General features: G+C 33.4%; 1 protein-coding gene across 2 annotated transcripts in view; it reads left to right on the plus strand.

Annotated features, from left to right (window-relative positions):
* The window catches only part of LOC133633788 (ras-related C3 botulinum toxin substrate 2-like), an 84,632-nt gene that overhangs the window by 28,982 nt on the left and 31,138 nt on the right, over positions 1–24,512 (plus strand). The window contains exon 1 of one of the 2 annotated variants that reach the window (XM_062026484.1): positions 23,642–23,780. The exons of the other annotated variant lie outside the window; for it this stretch is intronic. Coding sequence (XP_061882468.1) covers positions 23,746–23,780 — 35 coding nt within the window. The 5' untranslated portion in view covers positions 23,642–23,745. Of the gene's footprint in view, positions 1–23,641; positions 23,781–24,512 lie in introns of those variants that run through there. 2 annotated transcript variants of the gene reach the window in all.

Genomic DNA, 24,512 nt, shown 5'->3' on the forward strand with positions numbered 1-24,512 from the left:
TTATTACACTCTTATTACATTGTTATTACACTGTTATTACACTGTTATTACACTCTTATTTTACTGTTATTACATTGTTATTACACTGTTAATATACTGTTATAACACTGTGATTATACTGTTATTACACTGTTATTACATTGTTATTACACTGTCTTTACATTGTTATTATATTACTACACTGTTATTACATTAACATAACATTGTTATTACACTGTTATTCTACTGTTATTACACTGTTTTACTGTTATTACAATGTTATTACATTGTTATTACACTGTTATTACATTGTTATTACACTGTTATTACATTGTTATTACACTGTTATTACATTGATATTACAGTTATTAAATTGTTATTAAACCGTTATTATACTGTTATTACATTGTTATTACACTGTTATTATATTGTTATTACACCATTATTATCTTGTTATTACATTGTTATTACACTGTTATTTTACTGTTATTACACTGTTATTACACTGTTATTACATTGTTATTACATTGTAAGTACACTGTTATTATATTGTTATTACACCATTATTATACTGTTATTACATTGTTATTACACTGTTATTATACTATTATTACACTGTTATTACATTGTTATTACACTGTTATTATATTGTTATTACACCGTTATTATACTGTTATTACATTGTTGTTACACCGTTATTATACTATTATTACAATGTTATTATACTGTTATTACACTGATATTACAATGTTATTATACTATTATTACACTGTTATTATACTGTTATTACACTGTTATTGCATTGTTATTACACTGTTACTACATTATTATTACACTGTTATTATACTGTTATTACATTGTTATTACACTGTTATTACACTGTTATTTCATTTTTATTACACTCTTATTACATTGTTATTACAGTGTTATTACACTGTTATTACATTGTTATTACATTGTTATTACACTGTTATTACATTGTTATTACACTGTTATTTTACTGTTATTACATTGTTATTACACTGATATTATACTGTTATTACATTGTTATTACACTGATATTATACTGTTATTACACTCTTATTACATTGTTATTACCCTGTTATTGTACTATTATTAAATTGTTATTACACTGATATTATACTGTTATTACACTGTTATTTCATTGTTATTACACTGTTATTACACTGTTATTACATTGTTATTTTACTGTTATTACATTGTTATTACACTTTTATTTTACTGTTATTTTATTGTTAGTACACTGTTATTTTACTGTAATACACTGTTATTATACTGTTACTACATTGTTATTACACTATTATACTGTTATGACACTATTATACTGTTATTACATTGTTATTACACTGTTATTACATTGCTATTAAACTGTTATCATACTGTTATTACATTGTTATTACACTGTTATTTTACTATTTTTACACTATTACATTATTACATTGTTATTACATTGTTATTACACTGTTATTACACTGTTATTACATTGTTATTTTACTGTTATTATTACACTGTTAATACATTGTTATTACACTGTTATTAAATTGTTATTACACCATTATTATACTGTTATTACACTGTTATTATACTATTATTACACTGTTATTATACTGTTATTACACTGTTATTACATTGTTATTACACCGTTTTTACATTGTTATTACACTGTTATTATACTGGTATTACATTGTTATTACACTGTTATTACACTGTTATTTCATTGTTATTACACTCTTATTACATTGTTATTACACTGTTATTACACTGTTATTGTACTATTATTACATTGTTATTACACTGATATTATACTGTTATTACACTGTTATTTCATTGTTATTACACTCTTATTACATTGTTATTACACTGTTATTACACTGTTATTGTACTATTATTACATTGTTATTACACTGATATTATACTGTTATTAGACTGTTATTACATTGTTATTACACTGATATTATACTGTTATTACACTGTTATTACATTGTTATTACACTGTTATTGTACTATTATTACATTGTTATTACACTGATATTATACTGTTATTACACTGTTATTACATTGTTAATACATTTTTATTACATTGTTATCACATTGTTATTACACTGTTATTACACTGTTATTATACTGTTATTACACTGTTATTATACTGTTATTACATTGCTATTACACTGTTATCACACTGTTATTACATTGTCATTACACTGTTATTACACTGTTATTTCATTGTTATTACACTGTTATTTCATTGTTATTACAGTGTTGTTACATTGTTATTACACTGTTATTACATTGTTATTAAATTGTTATTACACTGTTATTACATTGTTATTACATTATTACACTGTTATTACATCGTTATTACATTGTTATTACACTGTTATTACATTGTTATTACACTGTTATTATACTGTTATTACACTGTTATTATACTGTTATTACATTGTTATTACACGGTTATTTCATTGTTATTACAGTGTTATTACATTGTTATTACACGGTTATTACATTGTTATTACAATGTTATTTTACTGTTATTACATTGTTATTACACTGTTATTATATTGTTATTACACATTGTCTACTGCCCACAGCCTGAACCTACACCATTGTTATTAAATTGTTATTACACTGTTCTTACATTATTACACTGTTATTACACATTGTCTACTGCCCACAGCCTGAACCTACACCATTGTTATAACACTATTATTACATATTTATTACATTGTTATTACACTGTTATTACTTTATTATTACACTGTTATTACATTATTACACTGATATTGTACTGTTATTACACTGTTATTACATTGTTATTACACTGTTTTTTACATTTTTATCACATTACTACACTGTTATTACATTAATATTACATTGTTATTACACTGTTATTCTACTGTTATTACATTGTAATTACACTGTTATTATACTGTTATTACACTGTTATTACATTGTTATTACACTGTTATTACATTGTTATTAAACTGTTTTTATACTGTTATTAAACTGTTATTACATTGTTATTACACTGTTACTATTCTGTTATTACATTGTTATTACACTGTTATTAAATTGTTATTACACCATTATTATACTGTTATTACATTGTTATTACACTGTTATTATTACTGTTATTACACTGTTATAATACTGTTATTACACTGTTTTTACATTGTTATCACATTACTACACTGTTATTACATTAATATTACATTGTTATTACACTGTTATTCTACTGTTATTACATTGTTATTACATTGCTATTAAACTGTTATTATACTGTTATTATATTGTTATTACACTGATATTATATTGTTATTACATTGTTATTACACTGTTATTATACTGTTATTAAACTGTTATTACATTGTTATTACACTGTTTTCATACTGTTATTACATTGTTATTACACTGTTATTATTCTGTTATTACATTTTATTACACTGTTATTAAATTGTTATTACACCATTATTATACTGTTATTACATTGTTATTACACTGTTATTATACTGTTATTACACTGTTATAATACTGTTATTACACTGTTTTTACATTGTTATCACATTACTACACTGTTATTACATTAATATTACATTGTTATTACACTGTTATTCTACTGTTATTACACTGTTATTACATTGCTATTAAACTGTTATTATACTGTTATCATATTGTTATTACACTGATATTATATTGTTATTACATTGTTATTACACTGTTATTATACTGTTATTAAATTGTTATTACACTGTTTTCATACTGTTATTACATTGTTATTACACTGTTATTATTCTGTTATTACATTTTTATTACACTGTTATTAAATTGTTATTACACCATTATTATACTGTTATTACATTGTTATTACACTGTTATTATACTGTTATTACACTGTTATTATACTGTTATTACATTGTTATTACACTTTTAATACACTGTTATTACATTGTTGTTACACTGTTATTACTTTATTACAATGTTATTACACTGTTATTACATTTTTATTACATTGTTATTACACTGTTATTACATTGTTATTACACTGTTATTTTACGGTCATTACATTGTTATTACACTGTTATTATACTGTTATTACATTGTTATTACACTGTTATTATACTGTTATTACATTGTTATTACACTGTCAATACACTATTACATTGTTATTACACTGTTATTACACCGTTATTACATTGTTATTACACCATTATTATACTGTTATTACATTGTTATTACACTGTTATTAAACTGTTATTACATTGTTATTACACTGTTATTATACTGTTATTACATTGTTATTACACTGTTAATACACTGTTATTACATTGTTATTACTTTGTTATTACATTGTTGATAAACTATTATTACCTTATTACACCATTATTATACTGTTATTACATTGTTATTACACTGTTATTATACTGTTATTACACTGTTTTTACATTGTTATTACATTATTACACTGTTATTACATTGTTATTACATTGTTATTACACTGTTAATACATTGTTATTACACTGTTATTTTACTGTTATTACATTGTTATTACACTGTTATTATACTGTTATTATACTGTTATTACACTTTTATTATACTGTTATTACATTGTTATTACACTGTTATTACACTGTTATTTCATTGTTATTACACAGTTATTATATTGTTATTACACTATTATTTTACTGTTATTACATTGTTATTACACTGATATTACACTGTTATTGCACTGTTATTACATTGTTGTTACATTGTTATTACACTGTTATTACATTGTTATTACACTGTTATTTTACTTTTGATACATTGTTATTACACTGTTTTTATACTGTTATTACACTGTTATTATATTGTTATTACATTGTTTTTATATTGTTATTACACCGTTATTATTCTGTTATTACATTGTTATTACACTGTTATTATACTATTATTACATTGTTATTACACTGTTATTACATTGTTATTACACTGTTATTAGATTGTTATTACACTGTTATTACATTGTTATTACACTGTTATTACATTTTTATTACATTGTTATTACACTGTTATTACATTGTTATTACACTGTTATTTTACGGTCATTACATTGTTATTACACTGTCAATACACTATTACATTGTTATTACACTGTTATTACACCGTTATTACATTGTTATTACACCATTATTATACTGTTATTACATTGTTATTACACTGTTATTATACTGTTATTACATTGTTATTACACTGTCAATACACTATTACATTGTTATTACACTGTTATTACACCGTTATTACATTGTTATTACACCATTATTATACTGTTATTACATTGTTATTACACTGTTATTAAACTGTTATTACATTGTTATTACACTGTTATTATACTGTTATTACATTGTTATTACACTGTTAATACACTGTTATTACATTGTTATTACTTTGTTATTACATTGTTGATAAACTATTATTACCTTATTACACCATTATTATACTGTTATTACATTGTTATTACACTGTTATTATACTGTTATTACACTGTTTTTACATTGTTATTACATTATTACACTGTTATTACATTGTTATTACATTGTTATTACACTGTTAATACATTGTTATTACACTGTTATTTTACTGTTATTACATTGTTATTACACTGTTATTATACTGTTATTATACTGTTATTACACTTTTATTATACTGTTATTACATTGTTATTAAACTGTTATTACACTGTTATTTCATTGTTATTACACAGTTATTATATTGTTATTACACTATTATTTTACTGTTATTACATTGTTATTACACTGATATTACACTGTTATTGCACTGTTATTACATTGTTATTACACTGTTATTACATTGTTATTATACTGTTATTTTACTTTTGATACATTGTTATTACACTGTTTTTATACTGTTATTACACTGTTATTATACTGTTATTATATTGTTATTACATTGTTTTTATATTGTTATTACACCGTTATTATTCTGTTATTACATTGTTATTACACTGTTATTATACTATTATTACATTGTTATTACACTGTTATTACATTGTTATTACACTGTTATTAGATTGTTATTACACTGTTATTACATTGTTATTACACTGTACAATGGTCTATGTTCAGGCTGTGGGCAGTAGACAATGTGTAATAACAGTGTCATAACAATGGTGTAGGTTCAGGCTGTGGGCAGTAGACAATGTGTAATAACAATGTAATAACAGTGTAATAACAATGGTGTAGGTCCAGGCTGTGGGTAGTAGATAATGTGTAATAACAGTGTAATAACAATGGTGTAGGTTCAGGCTGTGGGCAGTAGACAATGTGTATTAACAATGTAATAACAGTGTAATAACAATGGTGTAGGTTCAGGCTGTGGGTAGTAGACAATGTGTAATAACAGTGTTATAACAATGGTGTAGGTTCAGGCTGTGGGCAGTAGACAATGTGTAATAACAGTGTAATATTAATGGTGTAGGTTCAGGCTGTGGGTAGTAGACAATGTGTAATAACAATGTAATAACAGTGTAATAACAATGGTGTAGGTTCAGGCTGTGGGTAGTAGACAATGTGTAATAACAACAATGGTGTAGGTTCAGGCTGTGGGTAGTAGACAATGTGTAATAACAGTGTTAAAACAATGGTGTAGGTTCAGGCTGTGGGTAGTAGACAATGTGTAATAACAGTGTTATAACAGTGGTGTAGGTTCAGGCTGTGGGTAGTAGACAATGTAAAATAACAGTGGTATAACAATGGTGTAGGTTCAGGCTGTGGGTAGTAGACAATGTGTAATAACAATGTAATAACAGTGTAATAACAATGGTTCAGGTTCAGGCTGTGGGCAATAGACAATGTGTATTAACAGTGTTTTAACAATGGTGTAGGTTCAGGCTGTGGGCAGTAGACAATGTGTAATAACAATGTAATAACAATGGTGTAGGATTACGATGTGGGCAGTAGACAATGTGTAATAACAATGTAATAATAATGTAATAACAGTGTAATAACAATGGTGTAGGTTCAGGCTGTGGGCAGTAGACCATGTGTAATAACAATGTAATACCAGTGTAATAACAATGGTGTAGGTTCAGGCTGTTGGCAGTAGACAATGTGTAATAACAATGTAGTAACAGTGTAATAACAATGGTGTAGGTTCAGGCTGTGGGCTGTAGACAATGTGTAAAAACAATGTAATAACAATGTAATAACAGTGTAATAACAATGGTGTAGGTTTAGGCTGTGGATAGTAGACAATGTGTTATAACAATGTAATAACAGTGTAATAACAATGGTGTAGGTTCAGGCTGTGGGTAGTAGACAATGTGTAATAACAGTGTAATAACAATGGTGTAGGTTCAGGCTGTGGGTAGTAGACAATGTGTAATAACAGTGTTATAACAATGGTGTAGGTTCAGGCTGTGGGTAGTACACAATGTGTAATAACAGTGTTATAACAATGGTGTAGGTTCAGGCTGCGGGTAGTACACAATGTGTAATAACAGTGTTATAACAATGGTGTAGGTTCAGGCTGCGGGTAGTAGACAATGTGTAATAACAGTGTTATAACAATGGTGTAGGTTCAGGCTGTGGGTAGTAGACAATGTGTAAAAACAGTGTTATAACAATGGTGTAGGTTCAGGCTGTGGGTAGTACACAATGTGTAATAACAGTGTTATAACAATGGTGTAGGTTCAGGCTGCGGGTAGTAGACAATGTGTAATAACAGTGTTATAACAATGGTGTAGGTTCAGGCTGTGGGTAGTAGACAATGTGTAAAAACAGTGTTATAACAATGGTGTAGGTTCAGGCTGTGGGCAGTAGACAATGTGTAATAACAATGTAATAACAGTGTACTAACAATGGTGTAGGTTCAGGCTGTGGGCAGTAGACAATGTGTAATAACAATGTAATAACAATGGTGTAGGTTCAGGGTGTGGGCAGTAGACAATGTGTAATAACAATGTAATAACAATGGTGTAGGTTCAGGCTGTGGGTAGTAGACAATGTGTAATAACAATGTAATAACAATGGTGTAGGTTCAGGCTGTGAGTAGTAGACAATGTGCAATAACAGTGTTATAACAATGGTGTAGGTTCAGGCTGTGGGTAGTAGACAATGTGTAATAACAGTGTTATCACAATGGTGTAGGTTCAGGCTGTGGGTAGTAGACAATGTGTAATAACAGTGTTATAACAATGGTGTAGGTTCAGGCTGTGGGCAGTAGACAATGTGTAATAACAATGTAATAACAATGGTGTAGGTTCAGGCTGCGGGTAGTAGACAATGTGTAATAACAATGTAATAACAGTGTAATAACAATGGTGTAGGTTCAGGCTCTGGGTAGTAGACAATGTGTAATAACAGTGTCATAACAATGGTGTAGGTTCAGGCTATGGGCAATAGACAATGTGTAATAACAATGTAATAACAATGGTGTAGGTTCAGACTGTGGGTAGTAGACAATGTGTAATAACAGTGTAATAACAATGGTGTAGGTTCAGGCTGTGGGTAGTAGACAATGTGTAATAACAGTGTTATAACAATGGTGTAGGTTCAGGCTGTGGGTAGTAGACAATGTGTAATAACAGTGTTATATCAATGGTGTAGGTTCAGGCTGTGGGCAGTAGACAATGTGTAATAACAATGTAATAACAATGGTGTAGGTTCAGGCTGTGGGTAGTAGACAATGTGTAATAACAATGTAATAACAGTGTAATAACAATGGTGTAGGTCCAGGCTGTGGGTAGAAGACAATGTGTAATAACTGTGTCATAACAATGGTGTAGGTTCAGGCTGTGGGTAGTAGACAATGTGTAATAACTGTGTCATAACAATGGTGTAGGTTCAGGCTGTGGGTAGTAGACAATGTGTAATAACAGTGTTAAAACAATGGTGTAGGTTCAGGCTGTGGGTAGTAGACAATGTGTAATAACAGTGTTATAACAATGGTGGAGGTTCAGGCTGTGGGTAGTAGACAACGTGTAATAACAGTGGTATAACAATGGTGTAGGTTCAGGCTGTGGGTAGTACACAATGTGTAATAACAATGTAATAACAGTGTAATAACAATGGTGTAGGTTCAGGCTGTGGGCAATAGACAATGTGTATTAACAGTGTTTTAACAATGGTGTAGGTTCAGGCTGTGGGCAATAGACAATGTGTAATAACAATGTAATAACAATGGTGTAGGATTACGATGTGGGCAGTAGACAATGTGTAATAACAATGTAATAATAATGTAATAACAGTGTAATAACAATGGTGTAGGTTCAGGCTGTGGGCAGTAGACCATGTGTAATAACAATGTAATACCAGTGTAATAACAATGGTGTAGGTTCAGGCTGTTGGCAGTAGACAATGTGTAATAACAATGTAGTAACAGTGTAATAACAATGGTGTAGGTTCAGGCTGTGGGCTGTAGACAATGTGTAAAAACAATGTAATAACAATGTAATAACAGTGTAATAACAATGGTGTAGGTTTAGGCTGTGGATAGTAGACAATGTGTTATAACAATGTAATAACAGTGTAATAACAATGGTGTAGGTTCAGGCTGTGGGTAGTAGACAATGTGTAATAACAGTGTAATAACAGTGGTGTAGGTTCAGGCTGTGGGTAGTAGACAATGTGTAATAACAGTGGTATAACAATGGTGTAGGTTCAGGCTGTGGGTAGTAGACAATGTGTAATAACAATGTAATAACAGTGTAATAACAATGGTGTAGGTTCAGGCTGTGGGCAATAGACAATGTGTATTAACAGTGTTTTAACAATGGTGTAGGTTCAGGCTGTGGGCAGTAGACAATGTGTAATAACAATGTAATAACAATGGTGTAGGATTACGATGTGGGCAGTAGACAATGTGTAATAACAATGTAATAATAATGTAATAACAGTGTAATAACAATGGTGTAGGTTCAGGCTGTGGGCAGTAGACCATGTGTAATAACAATGTAATACCAGTGTAATAACAATGGTGTAGGTTCAGGCTGTTGGCAGTAGACAATGTGTAATAATGTAGTAACAGTGTAATAACAATGGTGTAGGTTCAGGCTGTGGGCTGTAGACAATGTGTAAAAACAATGTAATAACAATGTAATAACAGTGTAATAACAATGGTGTAGGTTTAGGCTGTGGATAGTAGACAATGTGTTATAACAATGTAATAACAGTGTAATAACAATGGTGTAGGTTCAGGCTTTGGGTAGTAGACAATGTGTAATAACAGTGTAATAACAATGGTGTAGGTTCAGGCTGTGGGTAGTAGACAATGTGTAATAACAGTGTTATAACAATGGTGTAGGTTCAGGCTGTGGGTAGTACACAATGTGTAATAACAGTGTTATAACAATGGTGTAGGTTCAGGCTGCGGGTAGTAGACAATGTGTAATAACAGTGTTATAACAATGGTGTAGGTTCAGGCTGTGGGTAGTAGACAATGTGTAAAAACAGTGTTATAACAATGGTGTAGGTTCAGGCTGTGGGTAGTAGACAATGTGTAATAACAGTGTTATATCAATGGTGTAGGTTCAGGCTGTGGGCAGTAGACAATGTGTAATAACAATGTAATAACAATGGTGTAGGTTCAGGCTGTGGGTAGTAGACAATGTGTAATAACAATGTAATAACAATGGTGTAGGTTCAGGCTGTGGGTAGTAGACAATGTGCAATAACAGTGTTATAACAATGGTGTAGGTTCAGGCTGTGGGTAGTAGACAATGTGTAATAACAGTGTTATCACAATGGTGTAGGTTCAGGCTGTGGGTAGTAGACAATGTGTAATAACAGTGTTATAACAATGGTGTAGGTTCAGGCTGTGGGCAGTAGACAATGTGTAATAACAATGTAATAACAATGGTGTAGGTTCAGGCTGCGGGTAGTAGACAATGTGTAATAACAATGTAATAACAGTGTAATAACAATGGTGTAGGTTCAGGCTCTGGGTAGTAGACAATGTGTAATAACAGTGTCATAACAATGGTGTAGGTTCAGGCTGTGGGCAATAGACAATGTGTAATAACAATGTAATAACAATGGTGTAGGTTCAGACTGTGGGTAGTAGACAATGTGTAATAACAGTGTAATAACAATGGTGTAGGTTCAGGCTGTGGGTAGTAGACAATGTGTAATAACAGTGTTATAACAATGGTGTAGGTTCAGGCTGTGGGTAGTAGACAATGTGTAATAACAGTGTTATATCAATGGTGTAGGTTCAGGCTGTGGGCAGTAGACAATGTGTAATAACAATGTAATAACAATGGTGTAGGTTCAGGCTGTGGGTAGTAGACAATGTGTAATAACAATGTAATAACAATGATGTAGGTTCAGGCTGTGGGTAGTAGACAATGTGCAATAACAGTGTTATAACAATGGTGTAGGTTCAGGCTGTGGGTAGTAGACAATGTGTAATAACAGTGTTATCACAATGGTGTAGGTTCAGGCTGTGGGTAGTAGACAATGTGTAATAACAGTGTTATAACAATGGTGTAGGTTCAGGCTGTGGGCAGTAGACAATGTGTAATAACAATGTAATAACAATGGTGTAGGTTCAGGCTGCGGGTAGTAGACAATGTGTAACAACAATGTAAAAACAGTGTAATAACAATGGTGTAGGTTCAGGCTCTGGGTAGTAGACAATGTGTAATAACAGTGTCATAACAATGGTGTAGGTTCAGGCTGTGGGCAATAGACAATGTGTAATAACAATGTAATAACAATGGTGTAGGTTCAGACTGTGGGTAGTAGACAATGTGTAATAACAGTGTAATAACAATGGTGTAGGTTCAGGCTGTGGGTAGTAGACAATGTGTAATAACAGTGTTATAACAATGGTGTAGGTTCAGGCTGTGGGTAGTAGACAATGTGTAATAACAGTGTTATATCAATGGTGTAGGTTCAGGCTGTGGGCAGTAGACAATGTGTAATAACAATGTAATAACAATGGTGTAGGTTCAGGCTGTGGGTAGTAGACAATGTGTAATAACAATGTAATAACAGTGTAATAACAATGGTGTAGGTCCAGGCTGTGGGTAGAAGACAATGTGTAATAACTGTGTCATAACAATGGTGGAGGTTCAGGCTGTGGGTAGTAGACAATGTGTAATTACAGTGTAATAACAATGGTGTAGGTTCAGGCAGTGGGCAGTAAACAATGTGTATTAACAGTGTTTTAACAATGGTGTAGGTTCAGGCTCTGGGTAGTAGACAATTTGTAATAACAATGTAATAACAGTGTTATAACAATGGTGTAGGTTCAGGCTGTGGGTAGTAGACAATGTGTAATAACAGTGTTATAACAATGGTGTAGGTTCAGGCTGTGGGTAGTAGACAATTTGTAATAACAATGTAATAACAGTGTAATAACAATGATGTAGGTTCAGGCTGTGGGCAGTAAACAATGTGTATTAACAGTGTTTTAACAATGGTGTAGGTTCAGGCTGTGGGCAGTAGACAATGTGTAATAACAATGTAATACCAGTGCAATAACAATGGTGTAGGTTCAGGCTGTTGGCAGTAGACAATATGTAATAACAATATAATAACAGTGTAATAACAATGGTGTAGGTTCAGGCTGTGGGCTGTAGACACTGTGTAAAAACAATGTAATAACAATGTAATAACAGTGTTATAACAATGGTGTAGGTTCAGGCTGTGGGCAGTAGACAATGTGTAATAACAGTGTTATATCAATGGTGTAGGTTCAGGCTGTGGGCAGTAGACAATGTGTAATAACAATGTAATAACAATGGTGTAGGTTCAGGCTGTGGGTAGTAGACAATGTGTAATAACAATGTAATAACAGTGTAATAACAATGGTGTAGGTCCAGGCTGTGGGTAGAAGACAATGTGTAATAACAGTGTTATAACAATGGTGTAGGTTCAGGCTGTGGGTAGTAGACAATGTGTAATAACAGTGTTATAACAATGGTGTAGGTTCAGGCTGTGGGTAGTAGACAATGTGTAATAACAGTGTTATATCAATGGTGTAGGTTCAGGCTGTGGGCAGTAGACAATGTGTAATAACAATGTAATAACAATGGTGTAGGTTCAGGCTGTGGGTAGTAGACAATGTGTAATAACAATGTAATAACAGTGTAATAACAATGGTGTAGGTCCAGGCTGTGGGTAGAAGACAATGTGTAATAACTGTGTCATAACAATGGTGGAGGTTCAGGCTGTGGGTAGTAGACAATGTGTAATTACAGTGTAATAACAATGGTGTAGGTTCAGGCAGTGGGCAGTAAACAATGTGTATTAACAGTGTTTTAACAATGGTGTAGGTTCAGGCTCTGGGTAGTAGACAATTTGTAATAACAATGTAATAACAGTGTTATAACAATGGTGTAGGTTCAGGCTGTGGGTAGTAGACAATGTGTAATAACAGTGTTATAACAATGGTGTAGGTTCAGGCTGTGGGTAGTAGACAATTTGTAATAACAATGTAATAACAGTGTAATAACAATGATGTAGGTTCAGGCTGTGGGCAGTAAACAATGTGTATTAACAGTGTTTTAACAATGGTGTAGGTTCAGGCTGTGGGCAGTAGACAATGTGTAATAACAATGTAATACCAGTGCAATAACAATGGTGTAGGTTCAGGCTGTTGGCAGTAGACAATATGTAATAACAATATAATAACAGTGTAATAACAATGGTGTAGGTTCAGGCTGTGGGCTGTAGACACTGTGTAAAAACAATGTAATAACAATGTAATAACAGTGTTATAACAATGGTGTAGGTTCAGGCTGTGGGCAGTAGACAATGTGTAATAACAATGTAATAACAGTGTAATAACAATGTGTCTGCTTTGTAACATTACTTACAGTAGGTAAGTAAGTAATGCCCTGAATTTCCAGTTCATAGAAACAATTGTATCTGTTTCTATGTTTTATCTAGTGTTTTCATGTTTCTATTTTAATTTTCTATTTTCTATTCTAACTTTCTATTTTTATTTTTTACTTTTTTTATATTTTGTAGCACTTTGAGATTTTAACAAATGTAAAGTGCGTTACAAATGTAATTAATCATTATTGTTATTATTAAATAGAAATATTCCATGTTTAACTTAACAGAATAAAAATAAACATATATTTTTAAACAGGAGTGTGCTTTATTTATGAAGATCGACTCTCAGTGAGGTCATCGTCTGTATGCTATGTTGTGTCATTTGTCATTAAATAGAAGCATCACGCACACACATCATTAAAGTGGAATAAATGACATGCCACTTCTAGTTTTAATTTGCAATATATATATATATATGTACTGTATGTTTACATATATATGTATATATATATGTGTGTGTGTATATGTATGTATGTATATACAGTATGTGTATGTATACATATATACAGTATGTGTTTATATATACATATATAGATGTGTATATATATATATATATATATATATATATATATATATATATATATATATATATATATATATATATATATATATATAAGTAAATATATATTTATATATACAGTATGTAAAATATAAATATATACAGTACAGGCCAAAAGTTTGGACACACCTTCTCATTCAATGCGTTTTCTTTATTTTCATGACTATTTACATCAAAACTATGAATGATTTGTATTCTAGTTTCTTCAAAATAGCCACCAGTTGCTCTGATTACTGCTTTGCACACTCTTGGCATTCTCTCCATGAGCTTCAAGAGGTAGTCACCTGAAATGGTTTTCACTTCACAGGTGTGCTTGATATTCACTTCACAGGTGTGCTTGATATTCACTTCACAGGTGTGCCTCATCAGGGTTGATTAGTGGAATTTCTTGCTTTATCAAAAGGGTTGGTACCATCAGTTGTGTTGTGAATGAGAAGGTGTGTCCACACTTTTGGCCTGTACTGTGTGTATATATATATATATATATATATATATATATATATATATATATATATATATATATATATATATATATATATATATATATATATATATATATATATATATATATGTATATATATGTTACCCTAGCATTCAAAAAAGCGGTTATTCATCCTCTACTCAAAAGACCTAACCTCGATCCTGACCTCATGGTAAACTACCGGCCGGTCTCCCACCTTCCGTTTATCTCGAAAATCCTCGAAAAAATTGTCGCACAGCAGCTAAATGAACACTTAGCGTCTAACAATCTCTGTGAACCTTTTCAATCCGCTTTCGATACTGTTGATCATAATATTTTATTAGAGCGTATCAAAATGCGTATTGGTATGTCAGACTTAGCCTTGTCTTGGTTTAACTCTTATCTTACTGACAGGATGCAGTGTGTCTCCCATAACAATGTGACCTCGGACTATGTTAAGGTAACGGGCGGAGTTCCCCAGGGTTCGGTTCTTGGCCCTGCACTCTTTAGTATTTACATGCTGCCGCTGGGTGACATCATACGCAAATACGGTGTTAGCTTTCACTGTTATGCTGATGACACTCAACTCTACCTGCCCTAAAGCCAAGTGCCCCTGGCTGCAGCCCGCAGATCGAGGAGGGGCTTATTTTCCCTCAATGTGGGCGGGTCTCAACGTTGAGCCCGCGGGCTCCATCTGGTGGCGGAGATCCGGCAGCACACATTCTCAAACGTCAATAAAGCTACTTTTAACTTGTCAAATGTATTTTTTTTACCATGAAAAAACAATAAAAAAAATATATATATACAAACCATAGTATGAAAAAAGGTTCATGTATTTGATAGACTTAGACATTCCTACTTTTAACTTGTCAAATGTATCTGCCATCTTTTTTGTAGTTTTATTCCTTTTTTATTATCTTTATTATTTTCTGTATTGATCCTACACTATTATTGTGTTTTTTTTGTTACTTCTGATATGGCCTTGCCACGGTTTATTTGCTTATTTATTTATTTATTTATTTTTTGTGTCTTTTTATTTTGTATTGTTTTACATCTGATCAACTTCTGTGACTTTCCTTTTCTTTTTTAAGTGTGAACAGTAGAGAGGTCCTCGAGAGGTGATCTTGGGATCACTTCCTGAGGATCCTTGATGCCGAGGAATGTTCATCCACTATGGTCTGGATAGCCTGTAGCTGATCCTGAGCCAGAGCGGGATGGATGGATATATATATATATATATATATATATACAATATCTGGGTATCTTTTCTAATACTGTTTATACTGTAAACCTTGAATTGTTAAAGTTTAAGTGCACCTCTCTCCTCAAGTGTGCATGTGAGTGGGTATGAGTGGATGTGCGATTGTATGAAGGTTTTGCGTGACCAAAGTATGACTGTTAAATGTGATTTCAACTGTAAAATTCAATACAAATATTTGCAAAAAAAAACACAAAAAAAACTTGTCAAATGTATTTTTTTTTACCATGAAAAAACAATTAAAAAAAAATATATATAAACCATAGTATGGAAAAAGGTTCATGTATTTGATAGACTTAGACATTCCTACTTTTAACTTGTCAAATGTATTTTTTTTTACCATGAAAAAACAATTAAAAAATATATATATATCTAAACCATAGCATTTCCAAAAGAGTATAGACACATATTATTTTGCACACTCAATTATATTAGCAAAGTCAAATAAACCAAAGACAGAAGACTTTGCATCATTGATTTTATTTTTCACCCCAGGCTAAAAATGTTTGATCTGTAAAGAAAAAAAAAAGTTGTAGCCTAGCCAAATACATTCCTTAAGCTTCCATAAATGTTTAACAATGGCAAGTATCAAGGTATTTTTCTGGCCCATAACAAGCAACCCTGTTCCTTGTTTCCAGTTCTGTTAATTTTCCACTGTCTAGAAAGGAAACAGATTGCGGTTCTTATAGGCACAATAACAATGCAAGATGTAAAACTAAGGTAAATGAAATAAGTGGAGGAATTACGCTTTAGTCTAGCAATAGTTGACTACAAGACTAATTCATCACATGACCTCTCACCTGTAGCCCTCCTTGCACTCGTCGCCGTTTTCTGTCCTGCAATCGGTCTTCTTCAGACCTTAGTGATTTAATGACAACATACATTCACTATGAAAACATTCATGTTGGTCTGTTGACCGTGAGTAAAACATTTTTTTTGTGATTTGTGATATTCAAAGCACTTACGGCATGTAAATTGTGACACATTATGCTTAGTGTACAAGGTGTTATTTTTTTTACAACATATTAACATCTCTGCGATGAGGTGGCGACTTGTCCAGGGTGTACCCCGCCTTCCGCCCAATTGTAGCTGAGATAGGCTCCAGCGCCCCTCGCGACCCCGAAGGGAATAAGCGGTAGAAAATGGATGGATGGATGGATATTAACATCTTACGGCATGGGGAAGTTCTGCAGGAGAGCGAGACACCACCATCTCCTCATTTGCAGCATGTTTTCCTTTGAAGAAGGAAATGCAGGAAGATGTTAATATCCATCCATCCATCCATTTTCTACCGCTTATTCCCTTCGGGGTCGCGAGGGGCGCTGGAGCCTATCTCAGCTACAATTGGGCGGAAGGCGGGGTACACCCTGGACAAGTCGCCACCTCATCGCAGAGATGTTAATATGTTGTAAAAAAAATAACACCTTGTACACTAAGCATAATGTGTCACGATTTACACATACCTCTCTGAAATCACAATTGGCCCCCATTGCAATGTACAGAGTGTACTGTAAGCCAAGAGGTACTGCTTAATATAATGTCAGGCGTATTCCCAAGGATACATTTTTTTCAATACAAATTAATGTGGTTTTAATGTAGCAAGCAAACATTTTGACAGACAACAGCAATGCTATAACATGCTGATTTGGTCTTACCATCAAAACAAACACGCCACAGTTGTTGGAGCACCCTTGCTTTGTTAGGCCCTGAGGTGTGAACAATGTATTTTAATAAAAGTATGGCAAGAAAATAGTACAAAGTTAGCAAATGCTATTATGTAATGTCTCACCTGGACATCATTCACACCAGGCTCTCTCCAGGGGCCAGAAGAGAGGCTGTGAGCAACGTGTCTGTACAAATAATAAGCCAAATAAAAGTCACTCAACTTCAATCAACTTTTGATTGAAAAGCACGCATTAACGCTTGGAACAAAGCCTGAACTGAATAAGGAAGAGGTTGGAACTTCAAATCAAAAAGTTTTGGCTCTATTTTGCACATCATTCAAATGAGAAATGTGACATTTCACACTTGATTTTATTTTTCGGTTGTTGCTTTCTACACTAGTAAATGATGACAGTGAGCAGAGACCTCATGGAGACTTCCCTAGTCTCCACAAGTTTTCAGCACACACTGCATACTGGGGACAGAAACTCCAAGACAGCCAGGAACAACTGGTAAAGTTAACTATTGTGCCACTGTGGTTATCTATGAATGTCACTCATATAATCATACACGTATTAAGACTTGGTTTTCTTCCACTAGCTGTCTCATGTCTTGGAGAGATGAGAGTAGAACCAGTCTATTCAGGTTTTTAGGGCACCTCCTGGACAGTGGTAGTTCTGTTTTAAACCACTTGTCCTTTGTTTGTTTTAATTAATGGTTCTGTTTTTATTTGATCTAAAATATTCCATTCCATATTCCAACTATTTTGATTCCTTAAACAGATGGAAACAGAACTATTTATCTTTTTTGAGACGCAGTTCTGTTTAAGCCTGTTATGAAAACTTTTTTTTATTATTTTAATTTTCAATGATACTAGTTAAAATATTAATATTAAAAAAACTACTCCAATCATATTTAAATATTTTTTGGAAAATACATTTCGGGCGTACACTAAGTTTTGTCAGTCATACAAAATTGCATAGCAGAGTAATTATACCTCAGAAAAAATACATATTTGTCTATAAAAAAAATACCTGCACAAAAAATAGCGAAAAAAAACAAGTCGATTTTGCAATTCCTGCATGCGAGTGCCCTATGTGCACGAGCCGCGTGAGCGGAACCGAAACGTTTAAATGTCCAGGGTGAGTGGAGTGTGTTTTTTGATTGATTGATTGAAACTTTTATTAGTAGATTGCACAGTACAGTACATATTCCGTACAATTGACCACTAAATGGTAACACCCAAATAAGTTTTTCGACTTGTTTAAAGGCCTACTGAAAGCCACTACTACCAACCACGCAGTCTGATAGTTTATATATCAATGATGAAATCTTAACATTGCAACACATGCCAATACGGCCGGGTTAACTTATAAAGTGACATTTTAAAATTCCCGCCACACTTACGGTTGAAAAACTCCTTTGGATATGATTTATGCGCGTGACGTCACAAAAGCAACGGAAGTGGTTGGACCCCATCGGACCCGATAGAAAAGCCTCTTGTTTTCTTCGACAAAATTCCACATTATTCTGGACATCTGTGTTGGTGAATCTTTTGCAATTTGTTTAATGGACAATGGAGGCTGCAAAGAAGAACGTTGTAGGTGGGATCGATCGGTGTCTTAGCGGCTAAGTACAATACTGTAATATCTGTGATATTTGCATTAGTGTACTGTGTCTTTAAGGGTTTGGGGAACGCGCATGCGCGAGTGAGTTGGCGGAGAACTTGTGAGCGTGAGTTTTGGCTAACAGCAGCTCGTGTATGTGTGTGCGTTACTTTTTGAACTACAACCAGTTACCGCTTTTTAATAAAGCCATTGAGCAGCACTTCCTCGTCTGTGTGACTCCTTCTCCACTGCGGGGCATTACAATACTTACAGCAACACAACAAGGACTACTTACCCTGACGCCTAGCCGACGCTTGCCGCCAAACCCACGGATGAAGTCCTTCGTCGTGCCGTTGATCGCTGGAATGCAGGTGAGCACGGCTGTTGATGGCTTTCTATCTTCATTTGAGAACGATGCTACGCGCTAGCTTAGTAGCTAAGTGTGTCACCGATGTATTGTCTTGGAGATAAGTCACTTTAAATGTCCATTTCGCGTGCTCGACTCTCATTTTCAAAAGGATATAGTATCCGAGGTGGTTTAAAATACAAATCTGTGATTCACAATAGAAAAAGGAGAGAGTACATAGTTCTGTGAGGTCTAGTTGCTAAGTTAGCTTCAATGGCGTCATTAGCACAGCATTGTTAACCTTCGCCAGCTTGGAAATCATTAACCGTGTATTTACATGTCCACGGTTTAATAGTATTGTTGATTTTCTATCTATCCTTCCATTAAGGGGTTTATTTATTTTGTTTCTATCTTCATTTGAGAACGATGCTATCGCGCTAGCTCAGTAGCTAAGTGTGTCACCGATGTATTGTCTTGGAGATAAAAGTCACTTTAAATGTCCATTTCGCGTGCTCGACTCTCATTTTCAAGAGGATATAGTATCCGAGGTGGTTTAAAATACAAATCCGTGATCTACAATAGAAAAAGGAGAGTGTGGAATCCAATAAGCCAGCTTGTACCTAAGTTACGGTCAGAGCGAAAAAAGATACGTCCATCACTGCCTCTCAAGTCATTCACTCTCACGTTCCTCATCTACAAATCTTTCATCCTTGCTCAAATTAATGGGGTAATCATCACTTTCTCGGTCCGAATCTCTCTCGCTCCATTGTAAACAATGGGGAATTGTGAGGAATACTAGCTCCTGTGACGTCACGCTACTTCCGGTACAGGCAAGGCTTTTTTTTTTATCAGCGAGCAAAAGTTTCGAACTTTATCGTCGATTTTCTCTACTAAATCCTTTCAGCAAAAATATGGCAATATCGCGAAATGATCAAATATGACACATAGAATGGATCTGCTATTCCCATTTAAATAAAAAAAAAATCATTTCAGTAGGCCTTTAAGTCGGGGTCCAAGTAAATAAATTCATGGTACAAATATATACTATCAGCATAGTACAGTCATCACACAAGTTAATCATCAGAGTATATACATTGAATTATTTACAATCCGGGGGATGGGATGTGGAGGGAGGGGGGCGGGGGGTGGGGGGGGGGTGTTAGGTTTGGTTGATATCAGCACTTCAATTGCATCATCAGAGAAATGGACATCGAAACAGTGTAGGTCTGACTTGGTAGGATATGTACAGCGAGCAGAGAACATAGTGAGTTCAGATAGCATAAGAACAAGTATATACATTTGATATACATTTGATTATTTACATTTGATTATTTACAATCCGGGGAGGTGGGATGTGGAGGGGGGAGGGTGTTAGTCAAGGGTTGAAGTTGCCTGGAGGTGTTGTTTTAGTGCGGTTTTGAAGGAGGATGTTGGAACGGTTCTAATCGATTGAGGATTGTGGGCTATGGAGAGGTTTGCCCATTCATTTTCAATGTAGGGAAATTCCTGGTAATTCCGGGTAATCAGGAAGCTATCTGCTAGCTATCTTTTAAATTAACAACTAATTCATTTAACGATACAGAACCAGAATCAGAAATACCTTATTAATCCCCGAGGGGAAATTAAAATGTTCAGCATACAAATGGCAAGGTTGTATTTCTGCCTCATTCCTGTGAGAATCCTGCGTGTGACCGAATCGATAAGGAGCGCAACTATCCAGGACTCGCTGCAGTCTGGCAAACACCCACCAGGTGGCGTCAGTGAGCAGATAATACCGTATGAGGATGAGGCAAGAACTAACCCGGACCATGCACTGTATTGTTTATAAATTCAATTACTGCACCCACCTGACAGCCGTTGCAGCCATGCGAGTGTCGGCTCATGGGAAGGTCACAGGTTCACCTTGACTTCCAGTAACGTCGGTCAGAGGTCACATCCTGTCCCGACCTGCAGGAAACAGGAAGTGTTGAAAGGCTGCATTGTGGTCACATGACGCAGCCTGAAGTGTGCAACAACAAGTGTGAAACATTGAGCTTGCACTCAAAATCTACTATGACCTTTTTGTTGAAAATATATATTTTTTTAGGGGCGGCATGGCGTAGTGGGTAGAGCAACCGTGCCAGAAACCTGAGGGTTGCAGGTTCGCTCCCCCCAAAAATCGCTGCCGTTGTGTCCTTGGGCAGGACACTTCTCCCTTTGCCCCCGGTGCCACTCACACCGGTGAATTGAATGGTAGGTTGTGGTCGGAGGGGCCGTAGGCGCAAATTGCAGCCACGCTTCCGTCAGTCTACCCCAGGGCAGCTGTAGCTATGAAAGTAGCTTACCACCACCAGGTGTGAATGAATGATGGGTTCTACATGTAAAGCGACTTTGGGTATTTAGAAAAGCGCTATATAAATCCCAGGTATTATTATTATTATTTTATAGGTTTACATCGTCATCATAAAGTTTATTCTAAGGAAAAAACAGTTTTCTCTTGGTATTGCGCACCAAGTCAAAGTTTGTGTTAAGTTGAAATCAGGCTGTGGCTCCCTCTAGTGGTTGTAAAGTCACATTACAGACATGAATGAAAGCGTTTTTAAAAATAAAATGTTAAGATGCTTGGATTCAACAAACTCTCCTACAAAGTAACAAAAAAAGTATATTGAATTAAAATACTTTGAAAAAAAAATGGTTTAATTCTACTTTGGATGAAGTGAATATTAAAAAACACACGTTGAATATATACATACATACTGTATATATATATATATATATATATATATATATATATATATATATATATATATATATATATATATATATATATATATATATATATATATATATATATATATATATGTGTGTATATACATACGTGTATATATATATACACACACATATATACGTATATATATATATATACACATAGGTACGTCTACATATATATACACGTATATATACATATACACGTATATATACATATATACGTATATATATATACACGCATATATATACACACATATATACATATATATATACACATATATATATACATATATATACACACATATATATACGTATATATACACAGGTATATATATATACGTATATATACAGGTATATATATATATATATATATATATATATATATATATACACATATATATGTATAAATATACACATATATATACATATACATACATATATATGTATATATATTTACATATATATACATATATATGTATGTATATATATATGTATATATATATGTATATATACAGTATGTACATATATATATGTGTGTGTGTATATATATACATATATGTATATATATATATATATATATACAGATATATATGTAAATATATATATATATATAAATACGTATATATACATATTTATATACACACATATATATACATATATATATATAAAATATACATATTTATATTATATATGTATACATATATATACACATATCATTTATTATATAATTTGTGTATGTTATCAATATTCTTGTCTTACGATATTTATCTATCAATCTACCAGGTTGTTTCAGGCTCTATCTTTGTTATTTAATGATGTTTTAAAAATGTCAAACAAAGATATATTATTATATCAATAATTACATACATGGACAGCTACAACCTCGTCAAAAACACATTCATCTGCTAATTAAATGTGTTTCTAATATTGTCATAGACATACAGACTGACTTAGTTCATATACATTTTACACAGCACAAAATATTTACCATAGAATATTTTTAAAAGAAAAAAAACATGTTCTATTTTATAAAAAAAAAAAAAAAAAGTCTAATAAAAAAAAAAAAATCAAGCCCATTCAGTAAGTAAGTGAAAGAGGAAGTTAAAAAGGAATGATGATGGCGACACCTTCAGGGGGATTTTATAGCGCATTAACCACAGCAGGAGGAGGAGTGTGTGAGTGTTACAATTTCCTTAGTCTCACACTGATCTGCCTCTGAGAGTGTGTGTGTGTTTGTGTGTGTGTGTGTGACGAGAGGACCAAGATGCAGGCCATCAAGTGCGTGGTCGTGGGAGACGGGTACGACTTCAACTTTCCTACTTTCTACTCGACTTTGTCAGTCCTCCTAAAATATAAACGTACATTTCTAAACATCACCTTTTGTTGGCGAGCGGGAGCCACTTCCTCTGCGAGGCGTCGTCTGAGCGAGGTGGCGAAAGAAGAAGGAGCTCAAACACCAAAATTACAACTAAACGTCAAACGGCATCGGCGGCTTCTCCATATTTTCATGGATACATGTCCGTCGTTTGTGTGACAGGGACCGACGTTGCCGCGCTTTGTTTTCTCCGGTTGTGAAACCGCTCCAAAACGGCTCAACTCGCGCTGGGAACCTAAAGCGTGAGAACAAGCTCGCCCGAGTTGAGGCGTTCCGGTCATGTGACCCGGTACCTAAACAACCAGTGAACCAACCACCAGGAGGTTTGGAGTACTTGGTCTTAAAGCAGACCTGGGCATTCTGCGGCCCGCGGGCCGCATCCGGCCCTTTGTGCGTCCCTGTCCGGCCCGCGTGAGGCCAATTATAAATTACAAAATACATTTTAAAAAGTATCTATGTCGAGTGTGCAATACAACGGTGCTGCTTTTGTTTTGAAAATCGTTATTTGTATTACTTCCGTGTGGACGTATGCGTGTGCGTGATTGTGAGTGAATGTGAACAGCTGCAATCATTAATTACAAAATAAAGTTGAAAAAACCTCTATGTCGTGCGCGCAATACAACTGTGCTGCTTTTATTTTGAAAATTATTATTTAT

The sequence above is a fragment of the Entelurus aequoreus genome, linkage group LG18 (assembly GCF_033978785.1).
Source record: "Entelurus aequoreus isolate RoL-2023_Sb linkage group LG18, RoL_Eaeq_v1.1, whole genome shotgun sequence".
Taxonomy (NCBI): Eukaryota; Metazoa; Chordata; class Actinopteri; order Syngnathiformes; family Syngnathidae; genus Entelurus; species Entelurus aequoreus.